The sequence below is a fragment of the Toxorhynchites rutilus genome, chromosome 1, assembly GCF_029784135.1.
Source record: "Toxorhynchites rutilus septentrionalis strain SRP chromosome 1, ASM2978413v1, whole genome shotgun sequence".
NCBI classification, from domain to species: Eukaryota; Metazoa; Arthropoda; class Insecta; order Diptera; family Culicidae; genus Toxorhynchites; species Toxorhynchites rutilus.
This window is the reverse complement of record NC_073744.1, coordinates 129,400,663-129,418,755: the sequence shown is the minus strand read 5'-3', so window position 1 is coordinate 129,418,755 and position 18,093 is coordinate 129,400,663. Positions and strand designations below refer to the sequence as shown.

Below are 18,093 nucleotides of genomic sequence, written 5' to 3'. Positions count from 1 at the left end.
ACTCGACGGCTTAAACTAGATGTTTTGATTTTATTCCTTATTCAGAAACTTTACGTTATATAAAATAAATAAAGCACAAATACACAAACGATTGTAGTCGACTCAAATCTGGTCTCTTGGTGTCATCACACACATATCGATTGTTGTTGCATCGAAAAACAAAAAAACTAGAAAAGAAATCGCTCTGCAAATACCAGTCGGTGTGAAACCTTCTCACTTAAAACGCAGTTTCCGTTCGTATAAAAAACATGTCTCTGCTGCGCGCCAATGTTATAACAATAATGTACTCAGAGTTACCCCTGCTAGCAATATCAATCGGATCGGTCGAGGTGCACATTAAGTTTTAGCAAGAATCAATAGCGATTGGTCACTGTAAAATCTTCCTGAACAAACTAAGTTTAGAATAGGTTAGAACCGTTAGGCTTTTTGTTTCGTTGATGCGACGTAAAACCGATGAGTAAAGGCCACTTTAAACTGTGTGTTTTGTATAACCGGATGCTTCATATGGTGACTGACTGGTTGAAACAATAGAATTGTGTTAGGAGATGTTATCAAATCGTAAGTAATAGTGTGCATGCGTACTAGTCCTATCACATTAAATATCGTTTATCAAAAAATGGTTTCCTCTTACAAGTGATGCTGTTGCTTTGCTTCTAGGAGTGATTGCTTGATCTCCTATTCCAATTACTTGGCAGGTGAATTCTAAACTAGAAACAATGATGAGTATAAAAGCAATGATTTGTTTTTTTTTCCTTTTGATGATTCTGTTCATTTGTTCACTGAATGCACGCTGCGCGGCTAATGTATCAATATGGCTTCAAAGACGAGCTGCTCCCGCTCTCTACTGATTTTCAGATTTTAGATGTTATCGCTGCGTTCCCCCCGGGATGGTCTTTCTAGTGATGGGCAATTGGAATCATAGTTTCGCCGGCGGTCAGCGCTTGTGGTGGCAAGGGAGCATCCACCGTGAGGACGCCGTCCTTGCTGAGGGATGACTTGATCAGCTCCGGATTGCAGCCCTTGGGCAGCAGGAACTCGCGGTTGTACTCCCTGTAGACCGACTTGGTGTCGGACTTCTCCTCGTGCTTGGCGTGAACCTAAAAAGGGATGGTTTTAAGCAATTATGGAGAAATATATACACTTGTTTTGTGGCACATACCAGCAGTTTGTTGTCCACAGTCTTCACTACAATTTCCTCCGGTGCGTACTGACTAACGTCGAAGCGGAGCTTCAATACCTTGTTGTCGCCATCCTCCTGGAAAAGAGAACAATATGAAATATAGTTGCATGGTACTGTTCTGATATTAAGTTTGATATAATCAGATGTAAATTACAATGATGTGAAAGAGAAAACGCAATTGTATAATGTATGATTTTCAGGTCTTGAAAATAGCAGATTCAAATAAACCGATAATACATCATTGAGCTCAAGGACATCTGCTCAGATATATATAATTGTTTTAAGCTTCCTGGATTTTTTTCCCAGATGTCAAGAAAAATACTTTCTTGGCAAATCTCCTCACCAATGTACCTTCTACTCCAAACTCGCAGTGGATCCAAACAGGATGGAACTTCGATATCATGTATCCGCTCAAGTGGTCAGTGGGGATGTGCTTCACCATTTTGAAGTACTCGACTGCCACAAACAGGCCACCGTTTGTCAACTAACTTTTTTCAGCTTTTGATTTCTTTTGAGATAATTCGTGACGTTGTGATTTTTCGAATTTTTATAGAATACAAGAATTGATGTTTTCAGGTGAAATAAATGGGAGTGCGGGTAAAACCGACACCTTTAGAGAAACGAATGTAAACTTGTTACAATAATTTCTAAGTATCAAGAGGCTATCTATATACTGTTTGGATGCTTCAAGAGGGGAGAGGGCGAATAGATGCAAATTGTATGTAATTGGATTGCTCAGATTAGGAATCGCCATTTTTTCAAAATTGATTTACTTACACCACTGGATGCAGAAACTGATAATCTTCTTCTTCTTTTTAAATGGCACTAACGTTCCTAGAGGAACTTCGCCGTCTCAACGTAGTATTACTTACGTGATTTTTATTAGTACTTAGTTAAGATTTCTATCCCAAATAACAAGCCTTGAATGAATTCTGAGTGGTAAGCTCTAGAATATGCGTGACCACAGTGCAAGTCGGAGAAACTTTCTTTGACGAAAAATTCCCCCGACCAGAACCGAAATCGAACCCGAACCCCCGGCATGTTAGGTGTGATGCTAACCACTGATAATCTATCGACATTAAATCATGTCATTCGGACAGTTGACAACGGCTCCAAAACGAAAATTCTGTGTAGCAGATTGTGAAAAAACGAATTGCATTCAACTAGAGCGAACCATAAACCAACACAATGGCATCGGAGGATAGTGATAGTTCCCTTCAAAAAAGTAGTATTTCCTATTTATCCGAATCTTTAGCAGATTTTTCTGTTACGGACAGCTCCTGGAGACAGTTGTCATCGGAATCATGTAAGTGAGACAGCCAAAGGGCTGCCATTAAATGTAAAACCGTGTTAAGAGGGCTAATCCAATAACGAACCAAGTGTAATGCATTTTGAAGTCAATTTATTTTCATTTATAAGTCGATAATGTCCAAAAACAACAAAAGTGAGTCAATATGCAGCCATTCCATGCCAAACCGATATAATGGTTCTCAAGTCAGCGTAAAGAGGCTGTTCTTTGCTTTGAAATTTTATGAAGTCACATCTGTTTTACGAGCATTCTGAATTTGGTGTTTTTTTATTGTCTAATCAGAGCAAATCGTAAATAAAACGTTCTAATGAAAAACCTGGTTTCGAATTACTTAATTTTTTTTCAGCAGGAGTCGGAATCGGGAATTTTTTCTCCGACTCCACAGCCCCGAAATTATAAAAACAAGATTCAAAAGTTTAACATTTTTGCAAAAAAAAAACTAGCTCATTGGCTTTAATTTGATATGTCGAACATCCTAATCAGTTCAGTTGTTCAAAGGTTATGAATTTTTGAAAAAAGTCGCGTTTGGAAAAAAGAGGAAAAAGCGGATTTCTCGGACAACCCCGAAATCGAATTGGGCACCCTAATGAATAAAAAAAAAATACGGGTCTAATATTTTACGAAAAGGAACAAAACTACCACTTTTCATGAATATCTGAGAATCACTATATCGATTTGGCATGGAATTGCTGTATATAGGTTAGGGTGCCAATGAAAATGGTCATCTCGAATTTCAAAAAATTACCCCATAAAAAATGTTCACCACCTCGAAAAAAAAACCCCAAGCCAAATATCAGCTCAATCTGACTTAAGGCAGAGTGGCGCAAAGCAGTCTAAGTTTGAGTTTTTTGAAAATCTTGATTTGCATTTGCATCTTGATTTGAATCGAAATCTTGATTTGCACGATAATATACCCTATGCAAAATATTAGCTCATTCGGACTTCATTTACTGGTGTCACAAACGTTAAAATTTGAGTTTTTTGAAAACCGAAAATCTCTGGAAATCGGGGTTTTTAACAAAAAAAATTTATGCCAAATGTCTTAAAATTGCATGACACGTCGAGATTTACAGTTATCTCAAAAAAATTGATAAAAATGACATGTGCCAAATTTCAGCTCAATCAGACATGATTTAGGTTTTTTGACCCTCGAAAATCTCCCAAGCGGGTAGTACATGAAATCGGGGAAAAAATGTTTTCATGCCAAATGTCTTCAAACTGCATGAAACGTTGAGATCTGGTCGAAATTTGGTCGAAAATCGACCTTTTAGGACTTAGTCTGAGTGGATTCATGTCCGATTGAGCTGAAACTTTGCAGTAATCAACCGTAATTTGGGATTTGTAGCGAATATTGCGCATTTCTTTTGAATGCCTATAGTACTAATTTCATAAGCTCAGAATTAACATCTATGGATGATACATTGTTGTGACAGCCTTTCCCAATTGAAGTTTGTATTTATTCCTTTGGAACGACAAATAGGCGAGATAAAAAAAAATCCACCGGGAGAGCACCAAAAAATTGGACATCAAAGATAACATTTTTAAAAACTCAAAGTGATGCACTTGCAAAAAAAAACAGGAAGTGGGTTATATCTATGGTATAACCGCAAGGGTGACGTAGGACTATCGTTGATTTAGAGATCATTTGTATGAAGTTGAATCTGAATTCATTCTGAATGAATGAATATTTGGAGAACTTCGAAAACGAGAGCGTTACGTTGGAGGCACAAGGTTTTATGCATCCAATATTGGATACGGAAATATCCTACTGATGGGGAAGAATAATCTTCAGAAGCTATCCTGTTGATTGCGATTGATTGAAAAATCACAAAACCTAATGTATTTGGTCACAGTGTTACATGGATAGAAAACATTAAAATAAACTCTTTCATATGAATGTAATTTTAAATTCCCAGAGGAACTGGCAGATTATTTTCAGTAACGATTAGATGTTTCCACATTTTCCTCGATACTGGAAGCGCACCAGTGGTTAATGCTAACTCGATAACCATCTGTTAATAGCACTTGATTGAAACATATTTGGTCACAGTGTTACATGGATAGGAAACATTCAAATAAACTCTTTCACATGAATGTATTTTTAAATTCTCAGAGGAACTGGCAGATTATTTTCTGGATCTTTCTCGATGCTGAATGGCATCCAAACGGAAAGAATTCCGCGCGTGTATGTGTAGCGGCTGCTTCGAGATCTTCCCGGGGAACCGTTTATGACCGTTTATCACTCTCCTCCTGATGGATTCCCTTCTGGCCTAAGGTGCACAAACAGGCTCTTGGTGACACCGTTCATCCGCGCTTTCATGATAAATGAAGAGCTTCACCACAACAGCGACAACATGCTCCAATCGCTGTTCAATTAGAACTGAGTGGATTTCCGAGCGGCGCTCGCTTATATACCGATTGGTGATTTCAATAGCCTATTTTGAAAGCAAATTTAACTATTGAACTACTATTGAAACTATTGAAACAAGTTTTTGGATCAGAAAGTAACAAGTATAGAACGCGTAGACATTTTATCTTTCGAATGAAGTGTTTATCATACCATTTCGTTCAGTTGTTTAGGAGCTATTAACACTCAAAATCTCGGTCTCCGGCGTAACGCTTTCGTTTTCGAAACTTTGATTTTACACCCCGGTATAGAAATGAAAGACGTAGTCCTACGTCAAAAAAAAATAAATATTTGTACGTAATTGAAGCACTTGCGTCGTTCTTGTATAGTAGTGCCTTAACTTAAAAAGGAGTTTCGGCATTCGAAAGCTTCAAATACTGTTTGTTCGGAGAAAAACAGTATTGCAGAAAACATTACTGACAAAACCGAATAACTTTAATATGATATTACAATTCTTTATGCAGTTACACTTTTATTTGGGCACACTTTTTATTAGTGATGAACGGATAGTAGTAGAACCGAGGCCGGATAGCCGGATATTCGGCTTTCTATTTGCGAATATGTGGAACTGGAAGAAACTGAACCAAAAAAAGGATTACATTTTAGGGAGAAGGATCAACATATTTTGGCATTAATATAATGAACGATGATAAAGTTTTCCGCTTAGAATGAATGACCTTTAATAGAGTATCAATTTTTGTGGGCTGTGTCTTCAGCGATGATAATCTGAGAGACTTCACTACAAAACATGCTTTATGTATTTACTAGATGACCCGGCAAACTTCGTCCCACCCAAAATTTATTTTTCGTTATCACATCCACGTTTTCTTACTAAGCGTACGTTCATGGGTCCAATCGCAGCACTGTTCATTGATTGATCTTCTAATCTACCCTTTAAAATTATTTTTTACTATGAAACTATGTTTTACTATATTTTTTACTATAAAAATACTTCTACCAAAACTCGACATTATAATATCATATTATTTTCAGACACAATTCTCGTGCAAAATTTTTCATCCACTTGCAAATAACATGTTACTCCGTTACATGGAATGAATGTTTGATACAGAAAATATGATAGAATGAACAACCCTAAATTGGACAATTCCTTTCTCGAGTTTTCGAGGCATTCGAGGCTATCAGTTTTTATTTATATAGATAGAAGACGATATAGGAGTGCGTTTTATCACATTAAAATCCATTTCCAGTTTCCAACAAAAATCAATTTCGTTTCCAGAGGAGGAAGGGGTGTCATACCATCATAGAAACATTTCTCGTACCCAAAAACCCTCACATCCCAAATTTGGCTCCATTTGCTTGATTAGTTCTCGAGTTAAGCAGAAGTTTGTGGTCATCTGTATGGGAGCAACCTTTTAGAGAGAGGGGAGGAGTGCCGGACTACCATAGAAACGTCTATCGATCCCTAAAACATCTATATGCTAAGTTTGATTTCATTCGCTTGATTAGTTCTCCAGTTGTTCAGCAACGCCCGACCCCCTCTTTAGAGAGAGGAAAGGAGTGTCAAACCACCATAAAAACACCTGTTGCACCCTAAAACCTCCATATGCCTAATTTGGTTTCATTTGCTTGATTAATTATCGAGTAACGCAGAAATTTGTGTTTCATTTGTATGGCAGCCACCGATTTTTCGATATTTGATTTCGTGGGCAAGTTACTGCCAAAAGTATGAGATTATCCCTGTTTTTTCCAGCTGGTTGTATCGATATCTCAGGATCCACTGCACCGATTTGGCTGATTTTTTTTATCAGCAATTAAAAATGAATTATCTAAAGCGTTATTTAGCCGTTTTTTTGACATCTCATTTTTTCGATTTTTTGAACTTCTAAACAGCGATTTTTCATGAAAAATAACTCATTTTTCACAAAAATGGCCGACATTTTGGCAATTTTTCAAATTTTCAAATACCTCTATGTAACGTTTTAGGTATTGTCCTAAAGCTAAATTTTCATTGGAATTCGTTCTTCGACATCCCGTAGTTTCAGAACCGATACCATCAGCAAGGTACCGATTTTCAGACAGTATCTACGCATCCAGCTGTCAACAGCGTAATAATCATTATTCGTTCGCTCAAAAAATGGAAAATAAATCTTCAAATATACCTTGAACAATAACCAAAATCCCCGAACACTCCACTTTATTCCTAATATTCGAAAAAACATCACAAAAATTGATAATTTTCGAACTTCCAGACAGGGGTCCCTCAACAAGATTTGCTAGAATTAATATTAATTTAACTAGCTGACCCGGCAAACTTCGTCCCGCCCACAATTGCTTTTCTGATTTATATAATTTCGAACACTCACGCTTCTGGAAATGATTCCTTTCTTTGCGATCTATATTCACAGTATATAATTTCTTCTTTGAAATATACTCCTGATGCAGACTGAGACACACCAATCCTGATACTGACTGTTCAAATCCTTTGCTTCGTCATTGAGTTAAATCGTGAGGAACGGACACCAAATTATTTTTATTAATATAGATATACAAAACTTGCCAAAAAATGACTTTTAAATTTTTTCAACTTTCCGAATGGTTTTCATAATTTTCTCAGCATATAAACCTGACGCAAACTGAGACACTTCAATCCTGATACTGACTGTTCAAATCCGTTGCTCCGTTCCTCAGTTAAAGCGTGAGGAACGGACACCAAATGATTTTTATTTATATAGATTTTGAAAAAAAAAATCTGGCATTTCAGTAATCGAACATTATTTTTCATAATGTATGCACGATTTTGATGGGCTATTTCGTTATGGTTCATCTTGCATTCATGAGGTATTATTTATATTTTAATATCCGGTATCCGGCCGGATCGTGAATATTGGCCGGATAGGCCGGATACATACAGGCCTGGCAGAGCTCATGGTATCCCTTCGTTCAACGCCCATTGGCACAATTCAAGTGGATGGTCATCTAAACTGGGATCTCAAAGTGTCCACATGGTATGCAAATAACTTGTTAATACTTTGAAATTATTGTAAAAAGTTTTCATTCGTTTCTTCAAAGTGCCGGTTTTACCCGCCAGGGTGTCGATCTCACCCGCACTCCCATTTATTTCACCTGAAAACATCTATTTTTGTATTCTATCAAAATTCGAGTACCAATCATAACATGATCAACAGATACTGTAGAATGGCTCATGAACAGTTGAAGAGAGGTTCTGTAATGATTTGAAGTCGAAGATACATAGTAGCTCTTGGGAATATGTGGAAATCGGTTTTACCCTGATTTCCCCTATCAAAAATCTTCTGTTGCATCTACCGAACGATTTTGAAATCCTGCGACAAAGGAAGCCAATAAAGTTGGAAGGCGCTAGGTGGGGAATGTTATTGAACCAATATTTATACTGAAATCAAGAGACGTTCGTCAAATTCTGGGACGTGTCTCAGCAAGCTATTTTCAAGTCATTGCAAGGCCATTGGATAGGGTGCATAAATAACAAAATTGGATTCTGTATGAGATCAATTCAGGAGACGCCGGCAAAATAGAAAGAGTTATTCTACACAAACGGGGTACGGAAAAAAGTTCACTACAACCCAAATCGCGGAAGAACGTGGGGTAAACCTGATAGTAGGATCAGCTCAAATTGATTTACTATAAGCTTCTCCAGCCAAACGGTTTAATCACTGGGAAACAATTGATGTAGTTAAATTGAGCTCTCAATGAGATGCCGCAAGACGTGGCGAAATGATTTTTCTGTGCGATAATGTTCGACAGCATGTAGCAAAAGCATAAGACCCCACCAGCCGTATTAATCAGACAATGTATCGTGTTTTATACATTTCTCTGAATAAAACTGCAGAATAAGAACCTCAATGTGACATCTTATGTATGTTCGGTATAACTTATACGAATCCCTACCTGTATCAGTGGCGAATTGATATCCTGCACCTGTGTGCTGCTCTGCTGGGGATGTTTCAGGGCCGAGGCGGCGTTCGATGTGGTGGTGCTAAAAGTATAGAAAAACACACATTACTATTGTGCAATTTGGTGTCAGCATAGGAATCCTTGTCACAGAGGAAACGTTTTCCAGGAAAGATGCAAAAATGAATTGCAGATGGTCGTGTAATTTGTAGTTTGAAAAATGTTATCCTCTGCGATAACTTACTTCAGACAAATTTGTAACGATTGATAGTTTCGAGTGAAAGATATATTTTGATATTTATGTGATATAATAATAATTGATGAACGTGTCGTGTGCGTGTATCGATTAGGAACTTCAGAATGTGAATATAGTTATGAAATTTAGTAACAAAAGAATTTTAAGGTCAAACGAAATTCCAAGGCGCCATGGTATGCATTTTCTCTGTTAAAACCTGTGAAGGGTAACCTTATGTAACATTATAATTAGTCAAGAAAATCACAGGTGCCAGTTGACTTTCCGGCAACTGTTTTCACTCATCGTATGGTTCTAGAAACGGTGAGATACGAATGAAATATTCACGAATCAAATGCGAACCGTGGAATGTTTGAAACGGCGCGCGCGGTGTCCCGGGTGAGATCTATATATAACGCGCATCCTCTCTACGGAAAAACCATCGTCTTCGCCTACTGACCGGGGGAATGTATGTGCGAGTGGGTGGTATATTCTGGTGGAAATATGGGGGAAAACATTTCAACTCACGAGTGGGGAAAAACCCTATAATTCGCTTTTGTTGGATGGAAATGTGAATAATTCTCCGGTGTCTCGATTATCATTAATGTTGGCAAACATGGTTCAAGAACGTTGTGTAACGCGCGAGTAAACATGTTCCACGGAATGACGGCAGAGTAATGTATCCACTTTTTTGTACTGAACAAAAATAGTTAAATTAGAACTCAAATAGTCCGTCGTTTTACGACACGGAATATGGCATTCCTTGCGTGCAGACAGGTGTATGACGTGTCTCCATCGAATCACCTCCATAAAAGTAGGTCGGCGACAACTTTTTTGCACTGTCGTTTATCCCGAAGAAGCCCAAGAACATTCACGGAACAGCACGCATATATAGCAACACCATTATTTCCTAACCATAAATCACAATCAGCAACTCAGCGACTAGCGGCGGCGGCGGAGACGTCAACTTCGTGCCACACAGCAAGGCCATTCATCCTCGCGTCCAAGCATTCCTTCGTTCCGTTCAGAAGAATAGCCATTCAAAGAGCCTTGTTAACGTAATTGAGAACTCCCGCTCCGACTGCTATCGCGTTGGTAGGTGTAGGAAGGTGCTAAATAACTCAAGCCTTGGCTAATAATAACAACCGTAGCAGCAGCAGCACCAACGATGAGGACTAATATGGTAGAATGTCTTAAAACCACATAAATCCATTCGCTCCGAATGGGACCAGATATCAGTGGTGAGAGAGAGCAGCCGCCTACATCTTCTTCATTTTGTCTGTTTTGTTGTATCACGCACCGGAATACGTAATATATGACGCCGCGAAGTAACGCCCACGCAAGCATGGGACGTGTGATCAGATCATCAAGGTGATCTGAGTAACCTGTTCCGAGGGTTTGACAATGTACAAAAAATGGTGGGCGGCAGCATTTTTTGATCATGAATGCATATTAATTGGATAAGCGTTTCCACTGGTGATGAATGTATAATACACTTCAGCCAAATTGGATCTAGAATTGTTCAGAAGAAGATGACGCCGATTTTATACAGGGCTTTGAATCAACCGGTTGAAAACTGCAGCGGCAAACAATTTAAAGTGCCGTCATCGTCAACAGTAATGGGATGCTGCGACTGATTTATGGCAGTGGCGAGATCCAACAATTGGTTTTTAAATAACGAACACATATTCAATTTTTCTGTGGCGTTTATCACCAACAAAAATGTTTCAATCCCACAAAGTTTGCACCTCTGTCGAGGGAGTGAAACAACTAGAAAAATGCGAGTGAAACAACAAATGGAAAATGCACACTCTACTACCTTTGGCACGTACCGATAAGCTGTGCGTAGATATTGCTATTTTTGTTGGCATTTTTTTTTTGTTGTTGATCGCGAGAGCTCGTGTACGAGAGAATGGCAATAAATCACTACCTTTTGACAATAAGATGGAGAAAGAACACGCTGATGAAAGTTGACGCTGAAAGTTTCCTAGGTTTCCTAGGAAGGTTAACTAACATTCTTCCACTCATAATTAACGATTAACATTAGTTGCAGAATATTTTGAACATGATAGTGAAATTTTTATCAAAGGAAGCTCGGCAAAACGAAGAAATTAAGTTACACATAATTTTTCGTGATTGTCAGATAACCAGATTTAAATGGATCACACACGGGTTCGTAGTCTTAGCATCACCCAGTGTTTTGTGCCAACTGATGCAGTCGAACTACAGGACAAAGGATACTTTTGTGGTCAATCGAACGACATAGAGTAAAAGGTCGAGATCCTCATTTGCGACTCAAAAATTTAGACCCGGTCCGTGACAGCTTCACCGACTCTCCCTAAATGGTGATGGGAAAGCTTTCATTACGAGTAAAGCTCGAGTCAATTAATATCTGGACGCACTGTTTATTTCACTGCAGCGCTTCTAGTAATCGGATCTGGAATGCTTTGACAACAGTTCGTTTGGAAATGGTTTTCCCTTTCAGTACCTAAAAGTTCGTCGCGATTCAATTCATTTCAAAGAAGTTATACTCGATGGAAGCCGTGAACAAATTCGTGTAAGCCCGCAAATTCACAAGACAGCTTATGAACTGACAGGGTATTCACAGCTACTTGAGCTTGAGCTTGGGTAGACTGTACAATTCGTAGTTGCTCTCCGTGATTGACCTGAACCAACCAAATTGCACAAAGAACACACAGAATGACGCTTGGGACTAGCAAATCAATCAGCAGGATCGCCTCTATAGCGTGGTTGACTAGCGTTTATCATGAAAGGGATAGTGGGAATGGTTAACAAAAATCAGAATTCACTGCGGTAAGTGATGTGATTCTAAAAACGCGAACTCTCAGCTATTCGGCAAAATGAGATTTGAAGAAAATATACATTCTAACCGGTCATGCATTTCGTTATTCGTCGTGCATAGTACATAGATATTTTTCCTGACCTGAGAAGATCATAAAACACTCCTTTAAAAACTCTCGATCTACATATTTTTATACAATCGCGGAGACCAAGGGTAAATTTTCAACCTGAGAAGGTCGCTAAGAAACCCTTTAAGTATTTCTCTAATCGACGATATATTCTCAACCGGAAAAGATCACCGAGGAAATTCTTTTAATCTCGTTAAAACTGACTATGTATTTTGAACCACTGATGTATTTTGAACCACGGACAAAAAAACGGTTTTTGTGACAAACAAGACTATGGATTCCAAAATGTATAAGGAGGAGAGTCTGAAAAAAAAACTAATTTCTATGTACATTGAAGCTCACAATGGATCTGTAAAATTTTGGCCTGATTTGGCAGACTGTCAATACAGCGAAGAAGGACAACAACGGTATCGTGACAACGGCGAAATGGATGGACATCCAATCCACCCAACTGCTCTCAATTTCGCCCAATTGAGAAATATTGGACAGTTGACAAGTTCAAAAAGAGTGGAAAAGTGAATGGGAATGCGATAGAGATTAAGAAATGGTGGAATAAAATGGCCGCTTAGGTTAGCCAACAGAGTGTCCAAAATATGATGAGTGGTATTCGATGCAAAGTTCGAGATTTCATCAAAAACAAATCGGAATAATTTTGTTCTATATTTTTTCCTTTAAAGTGATTGGAATGAATTTCCTTATTATTACTCAAAATTGTATATCACTAATCAGTTTTCTAGAAAGATCAGTTTTTTGCGTCCAGTTATTAAATGACTTATACTCGCGAATAAATACCCACTCCGTCGACATCCAAGTTCAAGAGTCTACATATTTGAACACCATCGCCATAGTTAGAGAACTAAAATTGACTCAAAATCCAGTTCATCGCAGGCCACACACATGCGAGGTTGTTCGCAAAATGCGATTGACGAGCTAGAGCCTGGAGCTGTTACTCGTGAGCAGTGTTTGCCAAATGATCCACTCATTGAAAAAATCGCTTTCGTTCGTTCAAATATGATCTTTCAGGAAACATTTCCCCCAGCGGTATTCTTTTGTTGTTATGTGTTGCAAATCACGACACAAAAGAGAACGAGACAACTCTGCATCGGCTCGCACTTTATTGCACACCAGCATGCAAGCAAAGCTATCATATACGCTTTTGATCAGAAAGCTTATTTTCTTGTTTGCCTCTAACATATGCATATCGACCTCTCCATGCATCATGAAACAGCAGGATCGTACGGACCACGCAAAGCGAAAGATTCATATTCAGCTAATGTAGCAGATCCTGATTTTTAAGTCTCAGAGAGTGCAAACTATATGATTATTTAGCTCGATAGAGGCTAAGGGAGGGTAGTCAGATTATATTTTCCATTTTTAACGCCGCTATCCCTTGAAATTTATATATATTTTCATATAGACGGCATAGTTTTACTAGCAACACCGCTCCAGTGAGAAGCAAAAACTCTCGCGTTTTATCTCTTTTCCCATTCGCTGCTCTCCACAAATGGTGACTAAATGATGACGTAATTTTTCTTGTATCATTTATTGCTTTGCACTTTTCTGTACAGTGGGTTTCGCTATAGTAAAATGGGACGATATATGGGGTTCAAGGTTCAAACTTGTATGCAGGCTTCGAAAATGGTATGCGATGTTTGATACAGATCGGATATGCAATCAACAGTCTTCGTTCCTCTCTTAGTTTAATCACTAAATATTACACAAGTGATTACTGACATTCATACAAGTATCTGAATGATCCTCTCATATATGGTTATATGTTCGTGAGAGTTTACTTGCATGACACATTGTGTAACATTCGATTTTAATCGAAATCCAAACACTGCTCGTGAGTAAAATCTGTAGAGCGATTGCACGCCAAATCAGCCGGCCGCTGACCCGATTCTCTCCAATTTTTGTTTTTTTTTTGAAACTTGGTACTTATGATGGAGGCTGACGAATTTAATGCCAGCTCGTCTTAGGAGTTGGCAGCACCATCTCAGATAGCAGTGAAACGTTGTGGGTGTAAAGACATGGGTCATTTAAGCACCTTGCATACTTGAAATATTCGAAAAATAATTAGACTACTTTTTGGAAATTTTTGGACAATTTTTTTCTTAATTTTTTACAAAAATTTATTAATTTAAAAACTATGATACCTATGATACCTACAAAATTCTTGTCAAAGGATGAAATGTAGGATTTCATTAAAAATGATCAAAGAATTTTTCGGAAAAAATTTTCTTTGAACAAAAAATTTGGAATTTAAAATTCATTTTTCTCGAAAACATACGCTATCAAAATTCTGAAAAAATAGATATAAATAGCTCTTAAAATGTCCAATAAGTTTTCCATACATCGGACGATGGGCACATTTACATGGAAAGAGTTGTGCGAACAACAACTTTTAAATTTTTTTCTTTGAAAAAATAGTATTAATGTTTAATCCATAACATTTTTATGTATAAATTATCGCAATTTCCATGCTCTGCTAATTTTTCTCTATTGAGAAACATATCAAGAACATGTCAAACGTGAGAATTTACACACAAAAATGTTACGAGCAAAACATTATTTTTTTCAGGAGTCTTCATACAAAAATGACTTATATTCCAAAAATTATAAAAGATAGAAAGTTGATGTCTTCGACAAAAGTTTATATTTTAACTAGATCTAAAACTTTGTCGAATACACTATATCGCTATCTTGACTTTGAACAAAATTAGATCAGATCGGATATGCAATCAACAGTCTTCGTTCCTCTCTTAGTTTAATCACTAAATATTACACAAGTGATTACTGACATTCATACAAGTATCTGAATGATCCTCTCATATATGGTTATATGTTCGTGAGAGTTTACTTGCATGACACATTGTGTAACATTCGATTTTAATCGAAATCCAAACACTGCTCGTGAGTAAAATCTGTAGAGCGATTGCACGCCAAATCAGCCGGCCGCTGACCCGATTCTCTCCAATTTTTGTTTTTTTTTTTGAAACTTGGTACTTATGATGCAGGCTGACGAATTTAATGCCAGCTCGTCTTAGGAGTTGGCAGCACCATCTCAGATAGCAGTGAAACGTTGTGGGTGTAAAGACATGGGTCATTTAAGCACCTTGCATACTTGAAATATTCGAAAAATAATTAGACTACTTTTTGGAAATTTTTGGACAATTTTTTTCTTAATTTTTTACAAAAATTTATTAATTTAAAAACTATGATACCTATGATACCTACAAAATTCTTGTCAAAGGATGAAATGTAGGATTTCATTAAAAATGATCAAAGAATTTTTCGGAAAAAATTTTCATTGAACAAAAAATTTGGAAATTAAAATTCATTTTTCTCGAAAACATACGCTATCAAAATTCTGAAAAAATAGATATAAATAGCTCTTAAAATGTCCAATAAGTTTTCCATACATCGGACGATGGGCACATTTACATGGAAAGAGTTGTGCGAACAACAACTTTTAAATTTTTTTCTTTGAAAAAATAGTATTAATGTTTAATCCATAACATTTTTATGTATAAATTATCGCAATTTCCATGCTCTGCTAATTTTTCTCTATTGAGAAACATATCAAGAACATGTCAAACGTGAGAATTTACACACAAAAATGTTACGAGCAAAACATTATTTTTTTCAGGAGTCTTCATACAAAAATGACTTATATTCCAAAAATTATAAAAGATAGAAAGTTGATGTCTTCGACAAAAGTTTATATTTTAACTAGATCTAAAACTTTGTCGAATACACTATATCGCTATCTTGACTTTGAACAAAATTAGGATTAGTTGTATTTTTTTCAAAGAAAACATGAAAAAGTTGTTGTTCGAAAAACTTTTTCCCTGTAAAAGTACCCATCTTCCGATGTATGGACGACTTGTTGGAAATTGTAAGGGCTATTCAAAAAAATACGTTTTTGAGAAAAATTAATTTTAATTTTTAAATTAACTTTTTTGTCAGCGCAATTTTTTCCCAAAAAAAATTGGTATTTTTTGTGAAAATCTAAATAATTTCCTACATTTCATCCTTTAAAAGAATTTTGTGGGTATCATAGTTTTTAAGTTATAAATTTTTGTAAAAAAATTAAGAAAAAAAAATGGCTTTTTCCAAAAAGTAGTCTAATTATTTTTCGAATATTTCAAGTATGCAAAATTGCTTAAATGACCCATGTCTTTACGCCCACAACGTTTCACTGCTATCTGAGATGGTGATGCCAACGGCCAGTCGAGTTGGCATGAAATTCGTCTACCTAAAATCACAATTTTCATTATTTTATGAGCAATTCAAATTACGACTGATTTTTTAAAAAGGGCGCATTCAAGATCATTGATCTTTCCTCCAAAAAATCGTTACTCAAAATCCAGAGGTCTGATTAAAATATGATGTTTGACAAAGTTGTTGGAAAATAGATAGAGCGAAAAGGATGTCAGTGTCGTGTGCTTATGAACCGATGCTTGAGGGACGAAAATGGATTTACCATGCTATCAAGATGTCAAGACATACATGGAAACGATGCGTTCCAGATGTTGTTTCATCTGCCCGGAACTTGTTTCCATCAGTGATACACGATCTGACTGATAAGATATTTTTGATCTCATAAAATATAGAATCAGTTCGTGGTTTAGAGGATTATCAGTTCTTTCGTGGCTGCTAAAGATTGAATTAAATAGTGGGCAGCGATAAACGATAAGCAGTTCATTTGCCACAAATAAATTTAAAAAAAGGTTAGTAGGCAAGGTGTGCACCTAATCCGATAGTAAAAAAGTAAACAGCTCAATCCGAGACATGAATCGATCGACGTCTAGCTTTCGTAGTTAATCCAAACATAATTACTCCAAGCAATTATAAACCCATCAACATCAGGTCACCCAATGAGTCCTAATCGATTTGTCTAGCCTCGAACCATATCCAGCGACCGTAACGAGGGGCGACATATCTAATTTGAATAATTGACACATGCCATAGACACAGCAGACACAGCGTGAACCTGCAGAAAATCCACGAGCGACGGATAAGTTCCATAAATGACGCCACACTGCTGATTCGCCATCACCAAGATTCTGATCCGATCCGAGCGCGATTTCTCTGCTGCTGCTGCATCGGCGTCGAGTGATGTGCTAATTTTCACTTGTTGATTTTAAAAGCGAAGATCACCCAACAACAGCGCGACTGTCTATCCCCTCCCCTCGCCCATGAGATGATAAACGAGTGCGGTACGCGATGAGATCATGTACCAATAATAGGATTGAACAGTAATAAATAATAATCACATATAGATTACCGTTGTTTGGGGTTTGTTTGTGTGTTATGTGATGGACGGAGATCGAACTTTTTTTTTTTGTTGTTGCTATCAACCTATCAACATTGTCAATTAGAGAGTGTGAATATTGACTTTGCATTCCGTGCGGTGGGTGTGCTCTGGTTGCGCGTAGGTGGCGTGGGTATATGAATATCTACGAGAGGGATAATGGAATCCAATCGATGCTGATGGGATTGATGCAAGAGATACAGTGAAACTAGCTAACGGATGGGAAACTGAATTAATTGAAGGAGTTAAATGTGACCCGATGTGTGATCCCTTCCCCCACCTAATCTGTGATGAGTAATGATGATCAAATAAAAGCAATTTCTACGTAATCATGCTTTTAGTGGGAGATATAAAAATGGTAACATCGGAGGAAAAACAAGAAACGATTACGGAATTATAACAGTCATCCATACTTTTAATAACGGTGTGGAGCTCTACACACGGACACAGGCAGATATTTAAAATAAGAGTGAAACTATAACTGATGCTAGCGTAAGAAAATTCTCGATTTCGTAAATACCTGCTGGATGTCGCTGTCTTTTTGGTTGAGAAGCTTTTGTTTTTATTGCAATATTTTTCGTGTTTCGGGTTGTTAAACCACCGCAACAATATTTATTTTTGGCGAGGAGTATTGGTTATGCGCATGCGCAGTTTTGTTGTTTTGATTTTGTAGGTATTATTTCAAACATTTGGTTGTTTTGCGGGAAGATAATTAGCCACGGTTTAGGTTGGCCGGAGCGGGAAAAAAAGAAGAAAAATCCAATTGTTAGTTGTCATCTTGTCTACGGGCAGCAGAAAAGGTTAGAGTTAGTTTTGCTACACGCGCT

General features: G+C 37.3%; 1 protein-coding gene across 1 annotated transcript; it reads right to left on the bottom strand.

The window, feature by feature from the left end:
• Positions 1–10: 10 nt before the first annotated feature.
• Positions 11–17,863, bottom strand: LOC129761436 (heat shock protein beta-1; the record flags this gene model as incomplete). Its single annotated transcript, XM_055759155.1, has 4 exons — positions 11–1,097; positions 1,160–1,255; positions 8,785–8,872; positions 17,787–17,863. Coding segments are annotated over 4 exons (462 nt in total), but the record flags the coding sequence as incomplete, so codon positions are not given.
• Between the last annotated feature and the right edge of the window lie 230 nt (positions 17,864–18,093).